This window comes from Onychomys torridus, chromosome 22, assembly GCF_903995425.1.
Source record: "Onychomys torridus chromosome 22, mOncTor1.1, whole genome shotgun sequence".
Classification (NCBI taxonomy): Eukaryota; Metazoa; Chordata; class Mammalia; order Rodentia; family Cricetidae; genus Onychomys; species Onychomys torridus.
The window spans coordinates 38204165-38230616 of NC_050464.1; the positions used below are offsets into that span (position 1 = coordinate 38204165).

At 47.1% G+C, this 26452-nt stretch overlaps 1 protein-coding gene across 12 annotated transcripts in view; it reads left to right on the top strand.

Annotated features, from left to right (window-relative positions):
• The window catches only part of Git2 (GIT ArfGAP 2), a 49854-nt gene that overhangs the window by 10213 nt on the left and 13189 nt on the right, over positions 1–26452 (top strand). For 2 of the 12 annotated variants that reach the window (XM_036171582.1, XM_036171587.1), the window contains exons 7-15: positions 1986–2080; positions 14361–14406; positions 14530–14535; positions 15311–15362; positions 18303–18375; positions 18631–18728; positions 19620–19731; positions 22585–22727; positions 24603–24752. In XM_036171582.1, the coding sequence (XP_036027475.1) occupies positions 1986–2080; positions 14361–14406; positions 14530–14535; positions 15311–15362; positions 18303–18375; positions 18631–18728; positions 19620–19731; positions 22585–22727; positions 24603–24752 (775 nt within the window). The remainder of the gene's footprint in view (positions 1–1985; positions 2081–14360; positions 14407–14529; positions 14536–15310; positions 15363–18302; positions 18376–18630; positions 18729–19619; positions 19732–22584; positions 22728–24602; positions 24753–26452) is intronic. The other 10 variants (XM_036171589.1, XM_036171592.1, XM_036171584.1 and 7 more) reach the window with 8 other exon arrangements.

Sequence of the window (26452 nt, forward strand, 5' to 3'; positions counted from 1 at the left end):
GAGTTCCCAGAAATATTCCTGCAGGTGCTCTCCTCTCCCCCAGGCTATGATTATAGGTGTGAGCTGCCACACGCTGCTGACAGGTGGTCTGACAGTGAGTCTGTGTGGCTCGGAGGTAAAGGCCCAGTCGTACAGCCCTGAAACCTGAGTGTGGTCCCCAGAACCCACATGCAAAGCCAGGTGTGGTTCATACATCTGTAATCCCAGCACCCACAGCAAGATGGGAAGCAGAGAGGAGAGTCATAAAGCTTGTGAGCCAGCTGTCCTGGTGTGTACAGCGTGGCAAAAACCAGAGAGACCCTGCCTAATAAGGCAGAAGGCAAGAACCCACTACCAAAAGTCCCCTGAACCACATACATGCCATAAAATACATACTAAATTTAAAAGCCTATGTAAGAGGCTGTGGAGATGGCCACCGATTAATGCTCTTGCTGTGCAAGCCTAAAGACCAGAGCTCACACTGTCTCGTGAGCGTGGTGGTCCTGGGTCCAGCACAGAGACAAGGCCCTGTGGCGAGCTGACTAGCAAGACTAGCTGTGTCATTGAGTTCTGGGTTCACTCAAGACTCCGCCTCACTGATAAGATGGAGAGCAGTCATGGAAGACTCCTGATGTAGACTCTGAATATCCATATACATGTGCATACACACACACACACACACACACACACACACACACACACACACACACACGGGCCCACATACTGCAAACGTGTTTCATACACACCATACACACTGACACCTAACAGAAAGTAAGCAAATGTAAAGTTTCTTCATTGTGGCCCCAGTGGTTTTGGACCTATGAAGAAGGAACTAAAACATCCTCAAGAGAGGAAAGACAACACCGGGCAGTGGTGGTGCACGCCTTTAATCCCAGCACTCGGGGCAAAGCCAGGCGGATCTCTGTGAGTTCGAGGCTAGCCTGGGCTACCAAGTGAGTTCCAGGAAAGGCACAAAGCTACACAGAGAAACCCTGTCTCAAAAAACCAGAAAAAAAAAGAAGAAAGACAGTCGAGGGTGGGAGGTGGGGATGGACAGGTGTGTTCATCGCCGTGGAGATGGGCCTGGAGGAGCTGAGGGTAGGTGGGAGGTGAGAGGAATGCAGTGTTTGATCAGTTCTGCTGGACCACACTGCTCTATTTCAGCCAGCACAGAGTGACCTCTGCCAGATGCACCAACACAGACCAGCACCAAGGGGCAGTTCACGATTTCACAAACAGTTACCGACTGAGAAAACAGGGCATCTATCTGATATGTGTAGCAGGTCAGGAAGTATGTGGAGAGAGAAACTGGCTGAAGCTAGATTTGATCTTTGAGGATAACAGAATCCACAGTAAACACTTTTTTCACTTTGGAATCTCTCGTGTACTTTGCATATAATAGTGTCAATGAAACAGTTTACTAATATGCTAAAAGGATTCCAAGCAACCTAAATATGTTAGGAATAAAGAAAGGCAAACACTGTTTCATGTTGCGGAAATGGCAGGCACAGAGGCAGATGTAGCTGCAGGGATGAGTTCTGCATTGGGTTAATCTGCCTTGAAGCCCTTGAAGGGATTTCTGACTTGTAGGCTCTGACCTGAGGCCAGCTGGCCACAGGCATCAGGATCATGTGGAGGAAGGATCTTCCTTCTTCAGAGCCTTGGCCTGGGGCTGTCCTGTCCTTGCTGATCAGAGTTCCCAAGGCTGGATATTTCTGGGAACACTGAAGTTGACTTTTGAGAACCTCTTCTATTCATTAGTTTGTTTTTTTTTTTCCACCTCATCAAATGAATTTATGAGTCTTTACACATTTGTAAAGGGAAGAGGGCTGTCTGGGTAGGGGCACTGGCTCCTGGAGGAGACACTGAAAATGATGAGTCAGCCGTGCACAGCCTCCCCGAGAGTCGTGTTTGATAAGCTGCTCAGGTGTCTCAGCACGGCCTGTGCTCTCCTGACTCAATGCCAGGGCGCTGAGCTGTGTCAATGGTGCTTTGTTCTCTTGTAGGCAAGGAGGGCACCATGAGCTGGCGGAGCGCCTTGTGGAGATACAGTACGAGCTGACTGACAGACTGGCCTTCTACCTCTGCGGCAGGAAACCAGGTGAGAGAGAGGAGGGCAGCCTGCTACACCTCGAATCTGGAAAAACAGGTCAGGACAACATTTTTATGACTTCCTCTGCTTTAAACTAGCCTCAGGAAGATTGCCATAGGGTTTCTATTTGGAAGGATAACATGACTGCAGAATTTTTATGTTTGTTTTTGTTTTGCTTTTTAGATAGGGTCTCACAGTGTATCCCACCTTGGCCTGGTACTTAGCTGTGTACCTTCAGCTGGTCTTAACTTTTCTTAAAATAATTTTTTTGAGATAATGTAATTACATCTTCTCCCCCTTCCCTTTCCTCCCTCCAGTCCCTCCCATCTTCCCCTCCCCTTGCTCTCCTTTGAATTCATGGCCTCTTCTTTTCTTTAATTGTTGTTGCTGGTGGTGGTGGTGGTGGTGGTGGTGGTGGTGGTGGTGGTGGTGGTGGTGGTGTGTGTACACATTATATATTCCTACGTGCATACAGTTTGTATTATGTTGCTTGTATGTATATTTGCATGGTTGGCCATTTAGCATTGGTTATCATTGGAGTACTCCCTGGGGAAGACAGTTGGTTCTGCTCTCAGCAGGCTGGTTTCCTGCCATTCTCTGGAGGAGTGAGCCTCATGAGCTTCCCCTGCCGTGTTAGCATGTCTGTTTGTACCCTCCTTGTTTGGGCACCGTTCAGGCAGCGTGCTGGTGAGACTTTATGGGTGTAACTTCTGACATCTCTAGGAGAGTCTCCCAGTAAACTCCCAGTGCCTCTGGCTCGCACCACTTTTCCTCCCTCTCCACGACGGTCCCTGAGCCTTAGGTGCAAGAATTGTGATGTGGATGTATCTGTTGAGACTGGGCTCCACATGGCATTTTTGATTGGCTGTGTTTTTCTGCAGTGGTCTCCATCTGTTTTGAAGAGAAGTTTCCTTGAGGGATGAGGACTGTCCTTGTCTGTGGGCACAAGGACAGATATTTAGAAAATAGTTAGGAATTATGCTGGTTTAGTAAAGCGACAGTTGTAGGTTCTACAAGATCCATGACTTCACTACTAGTTGACTAAGTTTCCAGTACCAGGCATGAGTTCCCTGTTGTTGAGAGGATCCTGAGTCCAATTAGAGAGCTGCTGGTTACTGTCAAGGTATGCTGCACCGTTAGGGTCACCGTGCCGTGCTGGTAGTTGTTGTGATTCACAGGTGTCATGGCAGGGTAGGCCTGTTGGTTGCTTTCCTCCATTGGAAGTCTGCTTAGCATTCTCGATCCTCTGCCTCTGCTTCCTGAATGCTAGGATTACAGGTATGTGCCACCATACCTGCTCTAGATAGCTGTAGCTATCTATGAATAAAAATAGAAAGTTGGCCAACTCTTGAATTTGTAGTTTTAAATATGTTACATTTACTCTGTACGCGTGCGTGCGTGCGCGTGTGAGTGTGTGAGTATGAGTGCATGCATGTGCACGCACAGGCATTCATCCTGCATGCACTAATCCGAGGACACTTGCATGATTCAGTTCTTTGCCTCCACTTTGTGGGTTCTACAGATACAAGCCATCAGCAGTTGACGGCTTCACTTACAGAACCGTCTTGTCAACCTGAAGTTTTAGTTTTTAAAACTACTTCCCCTCTAGAGAAAGATCTGTTTCAAGAACCCCAGAGCATAACTGAACGTGCACCACAGTTTTGGAGCACTGTGGAGCTAGCAACAGAGGAACAGAGCTGAAGCCTTTAGTTTCTAGAAGAATCCAAGGATAGAAACAGTCGTTGGCTTTTCAGACCTCTTCTCTTGGCCATTTATTCATTTTATTGTCACTTCATTACATGAAATTAATCTTCATCCTCTGGTAAGTCTTAAAATCCTTAAGTCCCATGGTAATTAAGAGAGTAGTTCAGGTGGGGCACCAGCTTTCAAAGAGCAGCTGAGGTCGACCTCGACAGTCAGTCTCCCATAGTGAACTTGACCTTTCATTGACCTTGTTTGTGAAATGGAGCAGGAGTCAGCAAACCATGGTCTGAGCCCAATGCAGCTAGTGACCAGTTTTATCAAATGGCATTTTATTGAAAGGCAGCTGTGCCTGCTGATGCTGTGTGTGGCTGTTGTTGCAGCAGAGTCAAATCAATTACAATTGCAGCAGATCAACACAAAGCCCAAAGCAGTGTCAACTGTCAACCCTAGACAGAAGGCATTTGCCAACTCGTTAAAAATGTTAGTGGGGAGCCCATACTGGGTTGGTGGGGAGGGGGAGAGACAGGACAATTTGTAGGAGTCCTTCTGTCCCACCATGTAGTTTCTGGGGGTCAGATGTGGCCGCAGGTGCTTTCATCTGCTGAGCCGTCTTGTGGGCTCATGGTTTACCAACTCTTGATGCACAGTGTTCCCGTAAGTGTGTACAGTAGTTCCTCACCCTGGTTGTGCAATGGAATTAAGAGCCATTCTGGGGCAAGCATACTCTACCCCAACTGTCCTGATGAATGTAGCTCTCCTATAGACTAAGGACAGGATGTTCAGAGTAGCTCTGTAAAGTAAACACTAGCTAAGAGTGAGTGACAGGACCTGAAGTCCCAACAAGCTGGGGATGCTTTACTTTCACTTCTGATGGGGTGCTTGGTGGCCTGTGAAATGCAGCTGCAGACATTTGAAATGAAAGGAGACTTAGGCAGATAGGAAGGGCATTCCTCTGGGTGATTTTATTTTATTTTTTTCTGGTCGCTCTCATCCCAGACTATGGGCAGGCTGCACAGAGATGGCGGTTTTACGGTACAGGTGCCTGAATGACTGGCCCCTGCATGGGGAGTGTGGATTGCTTTTCTCCTGCTGCCTGCTGAGGCAAGCCCGACCCAAGAAATAACACTTTCCACCGATTTTGAAGAAGGCCCAGAGTCTCACAGTACAGTGTTTAGAATATCCTGGATTCCATCAATAGTGACTTGGTGTATGAAGAGCCAAGAAAAACCTCTGGGGCTGGAAGGAGAAGCAGTCAACAGATGCTAGGTCTGGGGCCAGCTGGTGGCCAGCAGGACCTGAGTGACCCTGTGACCCACATGGCAGACAGATTCAGCTCCCACAAGTTGTCCTGTTGGAACTGTCAGAAACATTTTGAACCAGCTAGTAAGACCATGGTCTGAAAAGCAGTGAACATTCTCAAAGACACATAAACAGAAGAACTTGGAAGGAACATTAGAATTGAAAATTATAGTAGCTAAAAATTTCAAATTCAAATTAATAGGTTTAATACCAGACTGGACATATTAGAAAAAGTAAATGGAAAATAGATAGCTAGGTAGTGATGTAGCTCAGTGATAGAGGGGTTACCTGGCATGTGGGAGGCTCTGGGATCAGTCCCCAGCACAAGAAAAGGAGAGCCAGCAGCAGCCTGCCTCGGACCTATGGGGAATCCTGGAGCGATGGGGTGGGGCACTACATGACGTAGTGCTCGCTCTGCCAGCGTGAGACCTGTGCATGGTTCTAGCAGGCGTGAGGACCCAGGCATGTGGTGCATGCCAGTGAGTCCCACCACTGGGGACACAGGAAGTAGGAGCACGGAGGCCTGCTGGCCAGCCAGTCTGACCAGTCAGTGAGTCCCAAGTTTGGAAAGAGACCCTATCTCAAAGAATAAGGGTAGCATATACATATACATGTATGCATATAAAGTAATTAATGAAAAGGAGTCAATGAATTTGAAAAAACAGGAAGGCTTGTATGAGAGGGCTTAGATGGAAGAAAGGGATGGGGGAAATGATGTAATTATAATCTTAAAAATAAATAATTTTTAAAAGGGCTGGAAGTGGGGTTCATACCTTTAAATCTCAGCACTTGGGGGCAAGACAGGAGAATCTCTGAGTTCCAGGCCAGCCTGGTCTACAGAGTGAGTTCCAGGGCAGCCTGGGCTACAGAGTGAGTTCCAGGGCAGCCTGGGTAGAGGAGCTGGAGAGACGGCTCCAAAGTTAAGAGCCCTGGATGCTCTTGCAGAAGATGTGGGTTTGGTTCCCAGCACCCACATGATGGCACATAACCACTGTAACTCCAGTTCTAGGGGATCCAGAGCCCTCCCTGCCCTCTGCAGGCACCAGGCCAAACACACATGCACATAAAATAAAATAAATATTTAAAAAAACAAGAGTAATGAGTTAGAAAAGTGATGAAGGAAGACACATTATGTCAATCTCTGGCCTCTCCATGCACCGGAAATATTACCAAAGATCTAAGTTTGTAAAAAGACATAAAGATTCGTGCCAGGCGGTGGTGGCGCACACCTTTAATCCCAGCACTTGGGAAGCAGAGGCAGGCAGATCTCTGAGTTCGAGGCCAGCCTGATTCACAAAGTGAATTCCAGGACAACCTGGGCTGTTACACAAAGGAATCCTATCTTGAAAAACCAAAAAACAAACAAACAAAAAACAAATTCATGAAACCCCAAAGAAGGTGAAGGCAAAAGAGAACTGCACTTGAGACACATCAGATCAAACTACTGAAAGCTAACATTGAAAAAACATATTTTAAACATCCAGAACACTATTTCACACATCAAGGTTGAATAGCCTTTATCTGAAATGCCTAGGACCAGAGATGTTACAGGTTTCAGACTTTCCTTAAAAAATATTTTGGAATATTTGCCATAGACTTCTGATACAGAAATCTGAAGTGCCAAACTTTCTGAGCATCTGTTGTTTGCCTGATGCCCCTCAGAAGTCATGGAGATAAAAAGGAAAGTAAACGCTATTGTTAAAAGAACTGCCGGCCCGGGCCCCTGGCTAGGAAAGCCTTACCTTTAGCATGGAGACAAATTAAACACATTGTAAGATGAAGAAAAGCCAGAGAGACTTCATTGCTCTAACAGCAGCGCTAGAGAAGGAAGGCTCTTTGGGTCAGCGTGGACCCGAGGGCATCTTACCACATCGGGATAAGGAGCTGCATCGGAAGTGCATGGTAGCGGAGGAGCCCAGGCTGTAGATTTGCAGCTGATAGCGGTGGTCTGCCATGCAGTGCCAGCAGACTGGGTGTGGACTGAGCAGTCACAGCAGGAATGAGAAAGGGGAAAGAAAACAGTACCACTCCTACATTCTGCTTGAGGGGGAATGAATGCTTCCAAGTAGATTAAAAAGGTATGGGTCGTGTAATCCTTAGCACAGCCACTACAAGAAGATAAAACAACCGTGTGATCAAAAAAGCCTAGAGGTGGGGGCTGGAGAGATGGCTCAGAGGTCATGAACACTGGCTGCTCTTCTAGAGGACCCAGGTTCAATTCCCAGCACCTGCTTGGTGGCTTACAACCATCTGTAACTTCGGTTGCATGGGATCCAATGTCTTCTTCTGACCTCTGCAGGCGGTGCACACAAATAATAAATCTTTTTTAAAAATTTTAGAGATAAATTAAAAAATGTTAAGTAGTACTCAAATAATTGAAAGATCTTTATTGAAAATATTAATAAAAAGAAAATAGGAAAAAAAAGTGAAGCTCAAAAAGAAAATAATAAAATGACATAAATCTAGACACAACCATATTTGCATGAAGTGTTAATAACCTAAACAGAGCATTTAGAAGCAGTGGTGGCAGGAAAGGGTTAAATGCTGAGGTGTGCACTATACATGAAACCAGCTTCTTTTTTTTTTTTTTTTTTTTTTGGAGCTGAGGGCCTTGAGCTTGCTAGGCAAGCGCTCTACCACTGAGCTAAATCCCTAACCCGGAACCAGCTTCAATACCATGACTGGGTCGTCACCAAAAGGTGTAAAACAACTTTGGAGCTGTGCCGATGTGAGGCTGCCTGTGGCCTTACCACCCTGAATGAACCAAATGTGCTCTGAATAGGGTAGACCTCAGAGCAGAGATAGAGGGGGACAATGACAAATGGTCAGCCTACACCAAGAAGATGCAAGTCTGAATGTCTATATGCCCAGCTGCAGCACATGCTCCAAATCACATGCAGCAAGTGTTAATAGAACCAAAGGAGAGACACCAAGAGGCTCAGCAGGCAAGGGCACTGGACAGCCCGAGTTCAAACCCCAGGACCCACCTGGTAGAAGGAAACAACTAACCCCCGGAAGTTGTCTTCTGACTTGCACGTGCACGCTTGGGCACACGTGCACCAATGTCTACACTTGCACAGAGTGCTGACCCAGTGGAGCTGAGAGGAAGGTCAGAGGCACAGCCCTTACCGCAGACTCCACATACTGCTTTTGACGGTCACCTAGGCAGGGGAAGCCATGTTCTAAGCAGTAGCATGCTGTAGCCCAGGCTGACTGCACTCACTGGAGTTATAGGCTTGCACTACCATGCCTGACTCAAAAGTACTTTCAACTAAATGAAAATAAAAATACAGTATCAGGGGTTGGGGATTTAGCTCAGTGGTAGAGCACTTGCCTAGCAAGCACAAGGCCTGGGGTTCGATCCTCATCTCCAAAAAAAACCAGTATCAGAGCCAGGCAGTAGTGGCGCACGCCTGTAATCCCAGCATTCAGGAGGCAGAGGCAGGTGAATCTCTGTGAGTTCGAGGCCAGCCTGGTCTGCAGAGCTAGTCCAGGACAGGCTCCAAAGCTACAGAGAAACCCTGTCTCAAAAAACAACAACAACAACAAAATACAGTATCAGAACTTGTAGGGCCTGGTGGTCCATGCAGTTAATCCCAGCACTTGGGACATCAGTGAATTCAAAGCCAGTTTAGTCTGTACTGTGAATTCTAGGCCAGTCAGAGCTACATAGTAAGACACTGTCTCAAAAACAGAAAGGGAGGGGGTGGTGGGGAGCGAGAGAGACGCTCATGGGGGGGGGGTTGTATTTAAACAATGTTTACAGAAGTTTTATTGCATTAAGTACTTGGATTTGAGAATAAGGGAGCCCTCAAGTCAGTCTTCTCATAGAGGAGCTAGGGTGAGCATGGCTAGCCCAGCATAGAACTGTTACGCCGAAAACAATGGGAAAATTAACATTACCATGGCGGATGCTTCATTGAGACCAAGAAAATGGATAGAAGGCTATTCATGCCTGGGGGTGGCGGGGAGCAGGACGACAGATTACTACAAGAAGGGTCTTACTGATGGCAGACTGTTAGTGGCTAATTAAAAGCAGGAGTGAAGACCGTGACTCAGTGGCATGGCTCTGTGCTGATCCCCAAGCACTAGCAAACAACAGTAGGAAGATATTACAACTATGCATGTAAATATGACAGCTTAGATCAAATGCACTAGTCCTTTCAAAGCCACAGACTACCAAAAGCCGCCTGAGAAAAAGAATATAAATATATAATTTTTGTTTTGTTTTGTTTGTTTGTTTTTGGAGACAGGGTTTTGTGCTCACTTCGGCAGCACGTATACTAAAATTGGAACGAGACAGGGTTTCTCTGTGTAACTGAAACTCTCTCTGTAGACCAGGCTGGCCTCAAACTCACAGAGATCCACTGCCTCTGTCTCCTGAGTGCTGGGACTAAAGGAGTGCGCCACCACTGCCCAGCTAAATATATAATCTTACATGTATGTTCACATACACACTTACATTTCCTCCCCAGCCCCTTTCTGCAGTGCTGAGGACCAAACCCGGGTGTCAGGTTTCATGCATGCTAGGCAAACACTCTACTACTTGGCTGAGTTCCCAGCCCTGTAAAACTCTATTTTTCAAGAATTTGAATTTATGCCTCAGCATATCCCCTTAAAGAAAATGTCAGGTTCAAAAAATAGGAAGCGGGCTGGAGAGAAGGCTCAGCAGTTAAGCTCACCAGCTAAAAGCGCTGCTGCTCGTCCAGAGGACGGGGTCCTTTCCCAGCACCCACTTGGCAGCCCACAGCCATGTGTAACTCCAGTTCCACAGAAGTCTGCAGCCTCTTGTAGCCTCCATGGGCACCAGGCACAGAAGTGGTGCAGATACACACGGGCAGAAGACTCACACACATAAACTAAGAGTTAGTCTCTTAAGGAAAGGAGTAAGAAGAGCAGGAATCCTCCCCAGTGAACAGAGACAAAAATCCTCAGCCAATTTAGTACAGTAAACCCAGCAATGTGTAAAAAGAAAAAATGCAACATAACTACTAGAACATAGCTTACTGGAAGACAGTTAATGTGACTGGAGAGGTGGCTGGGTGGTTAAGAGCACCTGCTGCTCTTGCAGAGGACCCACAAGTTAGCTCACATCCATCTGAAACTCCAGTTTCACGGCATCTGGCACTGTTCTGACCTTGGGCACACAGGTACACACATGGAACCCATACATACTTGCAGACAAAACACTCATATACACAAAAATCTTTTTTAAAAAGAAAATTAGTTAATGTAGTTCAGGGCATTAATAAACTAAAAGGCAAAAATTATACAGTTGTCAGTGGGTATAGAACAGGCATTTGGCCAAATTCAACATCCATTCATAGTTTAGAAAAAAAGTTAGCAAACTAGAAACAGATGGGGCTTGCTTAACTGGATCCTGACTGCCCCAGAAAACCAACTGCTCTCCTAGAGCTAGTGTCCCATCTCACTACTCCTACTCAGGGAAATTCCAGAAACTACCTCCCATAGAGATTGAAAAGGGAAGAAATAAAACTTTCCCCACTCAAATGAGATAATATCTATATGGAAAATCCCAGGGAACCTACAAGAAGATTCCTAAGACTAAGAGTGTAGGAAGATCCTAGAATAAAATCAACAGCTCCGAATCATATTTCCTTTATTACTTAGTGCGAATGCATGTGGTATTGCCACACAGGGACACTGCACTCCATGTGCACCAAAACTTTACACCAGAATAATCTAGGCATAGATCTAAGACATAAAGCTACAAACTAAGGAGGGGTCTTGTGATCCTGGTTTAAAGTTCTTAGATTTCATTTGTTAAAGTAATGACTTGTGCTTTGTCAGAAGTTGTCGCTCTCGCTCTTGCTGTGTGTGTTTCTGAGCTGGTCTCACTCTGTCCTGCGCATCTCTCACCAGTCATGCAGTCCTCTGCTGGGCCCTGCTAGTCCCGGATTACAGGTGTGCACCGTCACACCCAGCCTCAAACCAAAGCTCCTGCTCTCAAAACCTGAGAGTGAAAAGATGAGCTGGATACTGGGAGAAGTCTGGAAATCACATTTGTTTTCTGTCCTTCCTTCCTTCCTTTCCCCCTCCCTCCCTCCTTTCCTCCTTCCCTCCTTCCCTCTCTCCCTCCCTCCTTCCCTCCCTCCCTCCCTCTCTCCCTCCCTCCCCTCTCTCTTTCTTTGGGAGGAGGGGGTAGGGTTCAAGACAGGGTTTCTCTGTGTAGCCTTAACCATCCTGGAACTTGCTCTGCAGACCACACTGGTCTCAAACTCAGGGGTCTGCCTGCCTCTGCCTCCCAAGTGCTGAGATTAAAGGCATAGCACATCCACCATCACTGGGCTTGGAAATCACATTTTTGATAAGAATGTACATCAAGAACATTTAAAAACTGAAGCTCAGCATGGGCAGTGCTAGGCACAACAGATCTGCAGCACCAGCAGTGGGCAGCTGAGGAAGGGTGGTGTCTTCTTTATTCTTCTCTCATACAGGACATCCTTGTATCAGGCTTTCTTAGATCCTGGCACGGAGACTTATTGTTGGTTACAAATGCTGGATCTTAGCTTAGGCTTGTCCCACCACCTCTTATAACTTAAACTAACCTGTTCCTCTTCATCTACGCTTTGCTTTGGGGCTTTTTTCGTTCCATTCTGTATGTCCTGTTCTGTGGCTTCCTGGCTGGCCCCAGGCCTCTGCCTCTCTTACTCCCTCATTCTCTGTTTTCTCAAGCCTAGAGTCCGTCTACCTACTCTCCCTGTCCACCAGCCCCACCTATCCCTCTCCTGCCCAGCTCTTGGCTGTTCAGCTTTTTATAAGACCAATTAGGTACTTCAGGCAGGCAGAGCACCACATCTTTACATCATTAAGCAAATGCAGCATAAACAAACGCACCACATCTTTACATAGTTAAAGTGATCGTCTGAAACATAAAGGTAACACATCTTTATATAAAGTAATACTCTATTCCACAATGCTGACTGCAGTTTCCTCTCCCTCTACTCTTCCCATCTCCCCGCAGCCTTCCCTTTCCCCCAGATCCACTCTTCCTCTGTTTCCCTTCAGAAAGGAGCAGGCCTCCGTGAGATCTCGAGTCAACATGGGATAATAAGATGCAATAAGACCAGGCACAAACCCTCATCTCAGGGCTAGGCGAGGAAACCCAATAGGAGGAAACGAGTTTTAAGAGCAGGCACAAGAGTCTGAGACAGCCCACTCTAAGGAGTGCCACAGAACCACCAAGCTAACGATCATAACATACATGCAGAGGACTTAGTGCAGCTCAATACAGGCTCCCTGGTTGTCACTTCGGTCTCCGTGAGCCCCATGAGCCCTGCTCACTTGATTCGGTGGGACATGTTCTCCTGGTGTCTTCAACCCCTCTGGCTCCTACAGTTCTTCCTTCCCCACTTCTGGTGGATTCCCCAAGCTTCAAGGGCAGGGACCTGATGGAGATCTCCAATTTAGACTCTCTCTCTGCCTAATGTTTGTGGGTCTCTGATGACAATTGGGTAGGGCATACTCTTCCCACATACTTCTGCTATAAGGAATCTGACTGCCTGACTGCCCATAAGAGGAGCCAGCAGTGACAGTTAAGACTCTGCATCCCTTGAGACTGAGTCAAAGAATGTAGTCATGTTTCTTTGGAAGAATCGTTTCTTTTTCATATTTTTGAAAACAGGATCTTGACTGGGTGGTGGAGGTGCACACCTTTAATCTTAGCATGTGCGAGGCAGAAGCAGGAGGGTCTCTTGAGTTCAGGGCCATCCAGGACTACGCAGTGAGACCCTGTCTAAAAGAGGGTGAGGTGGAAGCAATAGAGAGGTGCTCAGTAGTTGAGAGCATTTGCTGCTTTTGCCGAGGGCCTGGGTTCCATTCCCAGCACCCACATGTTGGCTCACAACTGCCTACAACTACAGCTCCAGGAGATCTATTGACCTTTGGGCTCTATGGGCACAAGGCACTCCTGTGGTATACCGGGAAAACATGTATACACATAAAAATAAAATTGAAATTTAGAGGGGAAATGAAGCAAGAGCTCATTACCTTCGGCTGGTCTCTGGTTGTCAGTGTGGGCTGGGTTATAGACATACAATGCCATGCCTGTGTATGTGCGAGGGGGGTACACGTGGGCCAGCGCTCTGAACTCGGTTCTCTCCACTTCGTCCAGCTTGAGTCTTTCTTGTCTCAGCCCGTACTCCAGTCTAGCTGGCCCGTGAGCTTCCAGGCAGTCTCTGGTCTCCCACCTCCTTGCAGACGTGCGTGCGTGCGTGCGTGCGTGCGTGCGTGCGTGCATGTGGCTGGACTTGTCAGGCTTTCACAGCTAGAGGTTTTACTTACTGAGCCACCTCCTTGGGCTGTGGGCTGTTTCCTATACTCTGGAGTTCAAGACCATCTCCTACAGATGGAAAAACACAGAACTTGAAGGCGGTGTCTAAATGACAAAGACAAAGGAACAACAAACACCGAGCACATGGAGTGTAGAAATGCAGATGGAAAGTGCAGTGTGATGCACAGTGTGCTGCACCTCTCAGTCTCGCACACTGCTGTGCGGACAGCACAGGAGAGGGTTCGCTCTTAGTTTGTCTTTAGGAGACATGACCTTGCTGTGGTGGACCTCAGACTCCCAGTCCCTCTGCCTGACTACCGTTGTGCTTCAGGTGCAGCATGTGGCACCACACTCTGTGCTGTTGAGAACATAAAACAGCAGAGCTACCAAAGGAATAGCAGCTTCCTCCCAAGTGAGCCACACATTTACCATGTGCCCCCCACTCCCAGGCCCTGCCTAATAGGGTAACTGAGTGTCCACAAAACCGCACAGGTTCTTGTAGTGGTTTTGTTCATTGGAATGTAAATCATTGTTCTAGAATCCAGGTTAGGGCAGAGTCCCTCAGCAGATGGCAAGGTGGAGCCGCTCTGGATCTACATGCAAAGCACACCTGCTCTAACCCTGGCTGTTTGCCCTGATTGTTTCATTGAAGCTCTCCCAGACTTAGTGCAGCTCTGCCATCTGCCACCCAGAGCTGACATGACAGCCTGCTCTCAGCTAACCCGGCTCCCTCAGCATTTCTCTGTCAGTTATTCTAGGGGTGAGTTAATCAGTTGCAAGGACTGGGGTGAGCATAGGTTCTCTGCCCGATGATGTCTGGAACCAGACAGGTTTCAGGGAACTTACAGCCAATCTCAGAACTTCTGTTTCCCCACGTGATACATGATTATGAAAAATGACTCATTGGAAATCTTAAAACTGAAAATAAAAAATGGTGCCACTCATTTATATATCTCAATATTGATATGAGCAAAACTTTGGTTTCTGTTTCAGATCACAAAAATGGACAGCACTTTATAATCCCTCAAATGGCAGACAGGTAAGGACCGGTCCAGTTTATCTGCCCAGCATTGCCTTGGTTTGCAGTATGTAAGTGTTATATTTTGTGTTTAACAGAGCCCATACATTTTTCTCTTTTATGGCTATACACTTTGGAAATAAGACGGCTGTAAGTAAACCACCATGTGAAACTTCACTTGGAAAGAGCACAGATCACAGATAGACTGATAAGGAGTGGGGCCAGGGATGCTGCCGCTAGCCTGGCCAGTTGTCCTGGTATCTCGTGCTCATGGGTTCTATCTGCAGGCGTTTCTGTGTCAGAAGAGACGACTATTCCTGGTCTCTAACGGGGGTTGGCAAACTATTCTGTAAGGGCCAGGAAATGGCACAGCTGTCAGCTTGTCCTCTGGAGAGTGTCAGAGGGCACTTAAATAATGGGCCAGGTCCTGAAACGTCTCTGCCCAAAATGTATAAAGATATAAAACCATCCTTAGTTCACAAGCTAAGCAAAAATGCCCTAGCCTGCTGCCCCCACCTGTAAGGTAGATGACGTCACTGCCGTGGCAGTGGCCCTGCAGCCATGGGGCCGGTGCTGCCAGAGGGTGTCACTGCTGTTCTGCTGTGCTCCTGTCTTCCCGGTTTTCCCTTTTCCCTTGCCTTCTTTTCCCCTTTGTGTTGTGGGTAGAACTCAGTGGTTCGCGTATTAGACAGACACTTTCCCACTGAGCCACACCCCAGGGCCTAGAGATGAACCCACATTAGCCTTTGTCATTCAGTTGTGGGTCACTGACAAATTGTCTCAGTCTCTTCAGTGACTCCTCGGCTACGGAATGCTTGGCTCTGACGTTCCGTGAACCATAGTATTTTTATCCCGTGGGTGTCTTAGTCTAGTGGAGAGTTCACACTTGTATTTCCTTGCTTAATGGCTTTGTGCATTTCCTCAGCAGCCTGGATGTGTCTGAGTTAGCAAAAGCTGCCAAGAAGAAGCTTCAGTCTGTGAGTATCTCTTCCTGGTGGACCCCAGCATGGACACCCTGCTGGTCCCTAATTACCTATTGTATCTCATGACTGTTGCATTAGAAGTAGGCTGGCAGGTCTATATGTAGCAGTGAAGACCAAAAGCACTTGAGTATAGCCAGTCCACTGACTACTTCAAACAGTGCATGTTCTTCATTGTGTTAAAATGCAGCCCCTGCCTGTGGTAGTGAGATAGTGTTTTCTGCCAGAGTCCTGGGTATTTCTCCGGGTACTGGAGTGAGTAGGGTACCCTTCCGTGGCATCTCTTAATGTTAGTCACATGGGATACTATGGAACAGCAATAGCTGTTGCTGCCAGGGCACCGAGTCTGGTACATTATCCACTGGAGTGGTACGACTGTTGCCCGTCGTATGCCGTTCCTAAGAGCTTTTTAAATTTACACTTCTGAAGCTAACCGCCTGGACCCATGTGTGTGTGCCCAGGCCTGTCAGTCACATTCACCTCTGTATTTGAAGATGCCCTGGGAGAGAGGCTTGCCTTTGTCAGTCTTTCCCACGAAGCCTCACCAGGTGCTTATTGGTCCCCTTGTGAGATTTCATGCCTTGTTTCTTCTCCATGCTCCCTGCATCAGAACCAAGATCCCTTGCTTCTTTTTGCCACCTTTAAGGACCCTTCAGTGCAGTGTCACCTCCCGCCTGGTTAGGTGTACATGCATTGTTGGGGTGGCTCTGTGAATTAGCTCTCCGAAGCCAAAAGTAGCTGCCTTGGTGCCCTGCTCCAGGACTCTGGCCTGCGCGTTTGCCTTCCTAGTTCTCTTAGCACGCGAGGAGCCTGAACACCTCCATGGTGTAGGCAAAGCCTAACTTCCCCATTTGTGATTTCCCTCCTTCCCCTTTTCACAAGAGACCTTTTAGAGCCTCATTCAGTATCACTAAGTATCACATAAAGTAAATCTATCCTTACTAGTATCTAACTGTATTGTGAAATAAATGTGTTTTATGCAATTTGTTTGGTGTCTCTGTGTTCTGTATCTGCAGTTTGTGTGTTTGTGTGTTTTAATGCCGTTCTTAAATTAAGGAGGCCATATAGTAAGATAAATGAGATGTCAAGCTTTCAAGGCAGCATGGGAGAGTGTGCTTTCCTTAATTACTGGTCATCTGTAAGCAAGCTTGTGTTGTACACAACAGACAGACAGACTCCTTCTGACTGTGTCGGCTGGGCAGGATGCCACAGAAACCCTGAGCTTGTCTGTAATATCTAACATGGGACAGGCATTAAATAAATACCGTGTACAGAGTTTAATCTGCTCTCAAGACCTTAGGCTGTGTGCCAGGCTCAGCGGCCAGGCTCAGCCTCAGCCCTGCCAGCAGAGACCTCCCCTGCAGCAGGTGCTGGGAAAGAGAGCGTCCAGGGTCTGCTGCTCACAGGTGGCTGCTCTCACCAGTGCCACCTTTCTCCTCCATACACCTTCTCTTCTCTCTCCTTCTTCATCCCTTCCCTCCCTGCCTGTGTCCGTCTCACACTCACTTTCCTCCCTGTGAAAAACTGAGAGAAATATAACAGAAACCAATGTATTCTTGAATTATTAAACCTTGACATTTTGAAGTCTTAAGACCAATGATGTCTGTTCCACACTTTCCTTGTCTGTAAAATGGGACAGTAGTAAATTCTGTCTTCACTGATGGTATTAAATAGCAGTGTGGGCCATGTTGCCATTAGTGATAACAAAACAGCTTGCAGTCCAGTCCTTGGAGGTAGAAACTGGATGATTGTCAAGCATGTTCGAGCTCCCAGTCCCCAGCAAGATTCTTGGGGGTGGGGGGGGGCGTTATTTCAAACAATTTGTGTAATGTGAGTACAGTAGAAAAATGAAAAGGCTGATGGACTGATGTGCTTGTCCTCAGTCATCTCTCTGTGAGCTTAGGCTCAGCATTTTGGTATATTTCCTTCAGTTTTTTTATTTCCTATTTGTACCTGTTTGTATCTTTTTTTCTTCTTCTGGAAATTGTATACCAGAATTTCATCTGCTTTTTTTTACCCAGTGGCATTTCCTATGTTCCTCTGGGGACTCTGTAGCCAGGGTTTTTTTGTTTTGTTTTTTAATTGTTGAATAAAAGACCTCCAGGTTCATCCAAGTGGATGTCCCTCCAGATGTCAGGAACAGAGTGGCAGTGTGACAAATTCAGCATCTGCCCTCAGAGCACAAAACAGTCAGCAAAGCAATCACAGCTGCTGGGTGTCAGGCTGAGCCGGAAGAGCCAGAACCTGGCTGGGCATCTTGTCTCAGTTGGGAAGACCTTGATAGTCCTCCCTGTTCCTGGCTGCTGTCAGCGAGGACCTTGGTCTGTGGGATTGTGTTGTAAGCTGCACCCCACAGTGCCCTGGTGAGCCACATTGTGCTTTGCTTGGTAAAAAGACTCAGCTCTTGTGTTGAAAATCAGCAGGAAACCTAGCTGAGAGGTGTCGTGTGGCACCATGCTTGCCCACTCCGTTCAGTATGGCTGTCTAGTCCAGAGCCTCACCTCTGCCGCTGAGACCAGTCAGCTGCCCTCCTCACCTGTGGTTTTCACTCTCCCTTCTGCCAGGGCTAGAATCCTTTCCTTTTGGGAGAGCAGAAAAGTCCTCAGGACAGCAGAGACTGGGGTGCTGACTAGCCCGGTGAGAGCAGAGTGGGACCCTGTCTGGCCTCATTGTGGCCTGTCATAGAGTAGGGCCTGGGAGAGGCAGCTGCTGCCAGCAGAGAAGTGGTATCGGCGGCGTTTACTAGGATCTGGCTTTGAACGAGACATTGGAGAGAGGGTGACCCTACCGGGCATCCTCCTGGTGTTAACTCTTGTCCTTGTGTCCCTGATGTCACGGGCATCCTCCTGGTGTTAACTCTTGTCCTTGTGTCCCTGATGTCACGGGCATCCTCCTGGTGTTAACTCTTGTCCCTGTGTCCCTGATGTTTACTTTCAGCTAAGTAACCATCTGTTTGAAGAACTCGCCATGGATGTGTACGATGAAGTTGACAGGCGAGAGACTGATGCAGGTGACTTACCATGCGGCTTTATCTGCTAAGCTTCTGTTCTCCTTGGGAGGTGGCAAGCTGCCAGCCTGTATTTTACTTGCCTGGTCGCTGCTGTCCTCATAACCTGTGTGTGGCCGTGTACTTTTGTGTGTGTTGGCTTCGGAGTGTGCTTCCTTTCCCAAGTCGCCCTTGTAGTATGTGAGCCATGCCTCCCAGTGGAGCTGTGGCACCGCAGGTGTGATGAGATTCTGTCTCTGGCTCTTTTCCTCCGGCTAGTCTGGCTTGCCACGCAAAACCACAGCACCCTGGTAACCGAGACAACCGTCGTCCCCTTTCTTCCGGTCAATCCAGAGTACTCCTCAACACGAAACCAGGCAAGTGGCTCAGTGTGAAAAGTTAATATTATTTGGGAAATGACTGGTGTCATGGTGTTTAGTATCCTGTGTACATGTGAACAGACAACTTGAAAATGAGTAAAGCAAATGTGAACAGAGATGCAAACTTACAGATATGAAAGGATTGGTAACAGATAGTGAAGGACTCCAGGCTGGGGTGGAGTGGGCTGGGTTCTGCTGCTGCTGCTGCAGACACCAGACACACGGTGTGACCTCAGGAAGCTGGGACAGGAGGACCTCGGGCCTGAAGCCAGCCTGGGCTCCATAGCAAGACCGTGACAGGTGGGGAGAGGAAGGGAGGAAAACTGTTTGCTCATTGACCAGAAGCCTCAAATTTAGGTGAATCCTTGCACAAAGGAATCCTCATTTAAGAATATTTCCCAAAAAAATGGGAGCAGATTTATCCATATGTGTTTCTAACAATAGAACATTAAAAGGAACCTCGCTCTGTGACAGAGGAGTGAGAAAATGAGGAGAGGGCTTTAGTTCCCGCTAGCGACTGTCTGAAGGAATGGAGCCCACATCCACACTCTAACTTTACCTTGACATTTGGAGATTTCCCTCCAGCTTCACTTTTCACTGCCCTCAAAGTTAAGTCATTGATAAGAGAGCTATGTTTTTATATTCTGATAGTGCTGGAAACTGAACCCGGGGCCTCGTGTGCTAGGCAGGTGTCCAGCAATGAGTTATACCTCCTACCAGAACCATTTGATTTTAATTCATAGCAGCAAATGTTGGTGTTAATTGGAGAATGCTGGTGGTTGAGTTAATGCGATCGAGCCTAAGTCTGACAGCCTTGAGCATCTGCTGTCACTGTCCGTGCTTACATTTTTACACTGGAGACCATTTCCACTGTTTTCTCCCCCTTAGGGCAGACAGAAATTAGCTCGGTTTAATGCCCATGAATTTGCTACGCTGGTCATCGACATCCTCAGTGACGCCAAGAGGAGACAGCAAGGCAGTCCTCTGTCCAGGTCAAAAGGCAAGTGTCCAGCTCTGAGAGTGTGCCTGGGCCTTCTAGGTGTTCAATCCAGAGCGGGGGTGGGGGGGTGGGGGGTGGAGATGGATAGTCATAAATGTAGCTTAGTCATCCCGAGAGTTTCAGTGCTAATTTATTATGGCAGGAAGGCACCTGTTGGAGCTCTGATGAACAAAGAATACTTTAGAATTATCAAGGATTACTCAGATTTATCTTATATGTAATTGTTTTCCTAGTCACTTATTTCCCCATAAAATTAGCACCTTGAAATTAATCCAAAAGTCTAATTTAAAGTGTCCATGGACAAAAATAAGAAAATGACAGCTCTTGATTAGTTATACTCCCCTGCTGTCACTTACATTCAGAACCCCTCTGCTTCTACATGATTGGAATTTGCTGCTGTAAACTTTAGATGTCTATAGCAAGAAGCATTGTGATTGGAAGTATAAAGCACGCTGAGTGTCCATTTCAGAATGGCTCTTAGAAGTCCCATCTGCAGACATAGGAACCCACTTCCCCCGTAGCTAGCCCATAACTCTAGTCTAGATTTTTCTATGTGCAGAAATGATGCCTTTTATTTTGAGGCACTTAAACAGGAGATTTGTACCATAAAAATTAAGGTTCCAGTCAGTATCACATTCCCCAAAGGCAGACAATAAACCGACAATAATTTGTGTTTCCTCTTGTTTGTTCAAGAATTTGGTTCTATTAATTCAACCAAGAATAAAGACTGGGAAGGTGCAGTAGATTGGTAAAGGTGCAATCTGGAGAGTCTGCGTTAATTTGAAACCTGAAAAGAAGCCTCCTCTTAAGGAGAAATGATCAGATGTTTCATGTGTGTTGTCTATAATAACAGACATTAGAAACAGCTAAGTCATAAATTCTAGAGAAACAGTCACAAGAGTAGCACACAAACATTCTAGGAACACTTAGTGATGGGAAGTGAGGTAGGACATTTTTAAAGGTTTGGTGTAGTCTCAATCTTGTAAGGGAAGTGTATTTATAGAGATGGCTGTGCCCAGGAGACTGGACCATATAAGAATATGCACATGGAATTGCTCCTCACCAGCAGATTCAATATTTGCCCAAAGGACATCCTTGGCTGAGGCTGAGTCTGGTACCTTCCTGCTTCTGTATTTCAGTTCTCATACTGTGTAAAGTGCCTTTCATGGACTACATAGTGCCATGTTTGTCCACACACTTATGCTTTTTGTTGGTGATTTCACTGCTTAAAAAAAAAACAAAAAAAACAAAAAAAAAAAAACATGGCTTCAAGCACAGTGGGGAAGGTATTGAGCGATGTCCCTGAGCACGAGGAAGTGGAAAAGAGGCGTAGTGGAAGGGGTGTGTGTTAGCTTGAGCATCTTCCTGGCATGACTTGAAGTGCTGTTGGCCAAAAACTGGTCATGAATCCACGGTGTGTATTACATAGGGAGTCCTTAGACAGAAGCGTGTAAAACAAGGCTGTGTGTTGATTGGCTCATGAAAATGCTGTGGCCAGTGGCTCTCAGGAACTCTAGTCCTCTGTCTTCTCTAAGAACCTCAGTGACAAGTTTTTAGAATATATTCACTGAGAATAACAATACTGTATGCATACGTACACAGAGAGGTGACTAGAGAGAAACGGGCCAGCATATCAGAGAGACTGTGGTGGTCTCCACTGTCACTCATTAGTGTCTCCATCCCATGTAGTCAGCCTTTGTCCCTCTGTGTTTTAAAGATTCATTCTTAAAATTAAAATAACACCTGTGCCTCTTAAGAAGCCAAAATTCACTTCCAGATGAAGCTACCTGTAAAACAGCATTAGAAATTGGAGCATAACTTAAGTTACCCCAAATAAATCACAAACTTAGGTGGTTTGTGAACTTTTATTCTAAATGCATCAGAGCCTGTAAGTCATTGCTCCTGGTCTGTGGAATAGACATGAGTGTCACCTGGATTCAGATGACTCAATGCTGCTTGTTTCTAGTCTGTAAGTACCTGGTTTCTAGGCTGTGTGCTTCCTGGGTGTTTGTTTTTGAGGCATGCTCTCTATGTAGATGAGGCTGGCCTCTAACCTATAGAAATTGCCTGCCTCTGCCTCCCTGGTGCTTTGATTAAAGGCAAGTGTCACCATGCCTGGCTACTTTCTGTTTAACTGGCCATTCCCTATACGAATGTCACAAGTATCATCCAATTACATCACTTCACCTTATGTTCTTATCTGTGAAGCTGTGCTGTGTATGTAAGCCTGGGACTTACCTTCTCAATCTGGCAGCCCCAGAGTTTGCCTAGCCACAGCAGGTGGACAAGGATTTTTTCTCTCTCTCATACATTATATTTCCAACTGCAGATTCCTCACCCCCAGGCTCTCCCTGACCCTTCCGCTTTTCCCCAGTTCTACCCACACTGTGTCTCCCCTCAGAAAAGAGCAAGCCTCCCAGGGCCATCCACCAAACATGGCATAAGAAGCCACAGTAAGACCAGGCACATACCATCTCATCAACGTTGGACGAGGCAACCCAGTAGGAGGAAAAGGGTCCTATAAGCAGGCAAAAGAGTCAGAGACAGCCCCCCCCCCAACCCACTGTTAGGAGTTCCACAGGAACACCAGGCTACTCAGCTATAACACATATGCAGAGGACCTAGATTAGATCCCTACAGGCTTGGATCAGGGACTGTTGACCTCTTCTGTGTAGCTGTCCATTGGGCTGCTTACTTTCTGTTAGCCCTCTGTGGGTAAGAATATAATGTTATTATTTCTCTCACTTTCTTTCAGTCCTTTAAATGGGTAAACCAGAAAGTCATCCTGGTGGTTTTTTTAGGAGGAAAGAATAGATTGTAAGTGTGAAATCGTTTTTCCGCTTCTGTGAACAGATAATGTGGAACTCATACTGAGAACAGTCAGTAGCCAGCACAGCACTGAGAGCCAGGACAATGACCAGCCAGACTATGACAGTGTGGCCTCAGACGAAGACACAGACGTGGAGACCAGAGCAAGCAAGGCAAACCGGCAGAAGGTGAGAGGACACACTTACATGGGACAGACGTGTATCTCTTCAACTTCTTCTCCCACTGGGCCTGACTGGATGGCACAGAGCTTGCCAGACATGAACAAGGCCCTGAGTTCAATTCCCAGCACCACCAGCAAAAGCACACATACACATGCAAAAAAATAAAACTTGCCTGCAGAATTGCAAGGTTAGCCCTTCAAAGGTGCTGTGGGTAAAACGGTTCCTGCTCCCTCAAGACAAGCAAGGACATAAAAGTAAATGCTCTTAATGTAAGCAGATGAAAAGTCAGCCCTGGTGGTGTCCTGACTGTTTTGTTGGGCATGATCAGAAGCTTTTTTTGAGACTGTGTTTCTTTTTCTTTTCTTTTTTTAAGATTTGTGTGTGTGTGTGTGTGTGTGTGTGTGTGTGTGTGTGTGTGTGTGTGTGTGTTCGTGTCTTTCTGTACATCTTCATGACAGAAGAGGGCACCAGATCTCATTACAGATGGTTCTGAGCCACCACGTGTTTGCTGGGAATTGAACTCAAGACCTTTGGAAGAGCAGCCAGTGCTCTTACCACTGAGCCATCTCTCCGGCCTCACCAGAAGCTTTTATGTGCTCAAATTTTTATCAAGTGGTTTCTCTGCATGCTCTTCTCCCAGTGAGGCTCATCTGCTGTCACCAGAAGAGGTCACTGTTGGGGAAGTGGACAGTGACAGGAAAAGGTGCAGCACCCAGGTAGTGTGAGTTGTGAAGGACAAACAGGCTGGGAGGGTGGAGAGCGAGCACCACGGGTGGAGGCTCGGACAGTTAGGGGTCTCAGCAGAAAGAAGATGGAGCAGGGAAGGCTGGGCAGAGAGGACCACCAGCCTAAAGGTCCGTCACACAGCGCAGAGCTTGTTACACCACCTTGGAGGACTGAGGCCTAGAGGGCAGTGCAGAGCCCAGAAGCTTTAAGCTGGAAAGGGCTGACCACAGAGCTCCCTCAGGGCTTAGGCCAGAGGGGCCAGTGGGAGAGACTGAAGCACGGTACTATGAACATGAGAGAAGGCCCCACCCACTGGAGGCTGGAGCCCCAGGACTGACCCCCAGAGGCACTCCACAGACAGTAGACTACTGAACAAGAAGATAGGCTTGAAGCAGGGACATGGACAGAGATGTTGTGCTCAGCATTTGCTACCTCACATTGGCAGAAGGGACCCCTGCCTGGACTGCCCAGGTGCCAGTCCACTCAGTGAACGCCAATGTCATTCCCAGACCCTCAGGGCAGACCCTCCATTGAATGACTAGGTTCCCACTTTCCTCCAAACATCGGCCCCTCTAGCTGAGCTCTACTGCTGGTTGGAAGCTTCTTCTCTGGACATTCTCACTGATGCCCTCTGTTCCTCAGACATTACTTAAAGCTCACCCAACTCCTTAACCTGCAGCCTGATCCAGCTTTCTCCCTCCCCTGCTCCACTGTTTGTCTCCACAGCACTAATCACTTCAGTCCTGCTGGGATTCCAGGTTAGTTCTCCCTCTCACGCTGCTGGGGCACACACACCATGGAAGCGGCAGTCTTTATTTTCCCTCCTAATACATCTCACTCACTGGCGATCGCTTGATGCTCAGGAAGTAGTGTGGAATGAATGAATTCTTGAAAGAATGGGTTTTTTAATTAGCGAGGAAGATTTATTCAAGTCAGGACAAATCTTAGACAGTCAGTGTCCATATAGGTTTGCAGCTCCCTACCTGCTCCTTTAGGAAATTCTGGCTTTCAAAGTCAAAAGTCCTATAGGGCCCCTGCTTCTCATTTGGTTTAACTTTGCAGTTCAGCTGGCATGGCCAGAGATTGAGATTCTTTAGCTGTAGTCTTTAACATCATCATCTCAGATTGTGAACATTTTCCCCAATTTATTTTTAGAGCCTAGATTCAGATTTGTCAGATGGACCAGTCACTGTGCAGGACTTTATGGAGGTCAGAAGCGCCCTAGTGGCTTCTGAGGCCAAGATACAGCAGCTAATGAAGGTGAATAACAACTTGAGTGACGAGCTGAGAATTATGCAGAAAAAGGTAACATGTTCATAAATGCCAGGATGGTTGACTCACTGACCCCAGAGTAGAAGGGAGAACCCTAGTCACCATGAGTGTGCCAAGGGAAGGGAAACGTTGACTGTAGCAGACCTAGAGATCCTGGGGCCAAGGAAAGCTGTCTTCTTGAAAGCAGGATGTATGTGGATGTTTGAAATGAAATAATTCTGATTAGAAATGCATCCAGAGGAGGACTAGGGACTGTAGCTCAGTGGTAGAGCCTAGCATGCATGAGGCCCTGGGTTCAGTTTTTATGTTTGGCTGGGGATGTAGTTCAGTGGGTGCTTCTAAATGCATCGTTTGCATCTAAAAATGCATCCAGAGTAAACTCTCTACTCAAGAGACCTAACAGATAGCCTAGTGTTTGTGTGAGGCAGCATAGTTTTGCCCTTTCCTGGGAGTCTGGAAGCTACTTCTTGGATGTGACACCGCCCCACACACACTCCAGTTACCGATTCTAAAGAGCAATCATGCAGACAAAGAAGGCAAAAGAATGTGCTTCTCAGCATGGAGGTCTTGTCACATACCATGCAAGGTGCTTTCTCTGTTGGCACTGACTCTGACTGCTACCCTGCAGTCCTCTCCAACATCTCAGTTCACACATTGCACCTGTGCTAGCAAGGAGTGACAACCCATGTGGTCAGCACGTCCCTAGCTAGTCTCCTAGAGCAGTGGTTCTCAACCTGTGGGTCACAACCCCCACAGACTATTGGAAAATACTGGGAACTGCGTGAGTGCGTTCACCTATAGGAGTGGTTGGTAATAGGAAGACGTAGGCTTAGTGGGGGGGAGGGGGATTGAGAGTGAGACATTGAGAAGCAACAGGCGCCACCCCCAGATTGTGGTTTCTGCACTCATTGGTTCTTATGAGAAACAAGCTTTTGATGCACCCCAGAACTGGTTTGTGTTTGTATGTTGTCATCAAGGAATGCTATTTCAGATTTTAAAACTTTTAACTTTTTTTGTGTGTGTTTTGTTTGTTTGTTTTGTTTTGTTTTTTAAGACAGGGTTTCTCTATGTAGCTTTGGAGCCTGTCCTGGATCTTGCTTTGTAGACCAGGCTGGCCTCAAACTCACAGAGATCTGCCTGGCTCTGTCTCCCAAGTGCTGGGATTAAAGGCGTGTGCCACCACCGCCCGCCTTCAGATTGAAAAACTTTTAAGACCAGGTCACAAGGTGCACTTCCTAAAGGAAAGCCAGAGAATCGAGCTCTTGCTTGCTGGGATTAAAGTTGTGAGAACCTTTGAAATCGGTGGTCCCATACCTGTACTGCAGAGGATGAGAATGCCTGTGGACCCTTTAGTGCCCACAGACCAGTGCTCGGTCCCGCCTCCCAGCCCCGTTTAGGCTAGTGCACAGCAGAGACCAACAGGCCAAGAGCCCTTTGCTGTAACATCAGGACGTGCATTTCCTCCACCTTTTCTGAGACACAAGGATGTAGTTTAGTGAGTCGTCACACGAGTCATTTTCTTGGAGTGATGTCCTCGTTCTGAAACCTGGCTCTGTAGAGCACTCTGTCAGGCGTCACCTTCCCTGTAGCTCTCCTCTTAGTGTCTACAGCTCATCACGTGCTGGGAGATAGCTCAGTGGGTAAAACATTTGCAGCAAGGTGAGGCTGAAGCTCACCCCCAGAGCTCATAGAAGAAGCTAAGTTGGGCACAGTGGTCACCTGCAGTGGCCGGA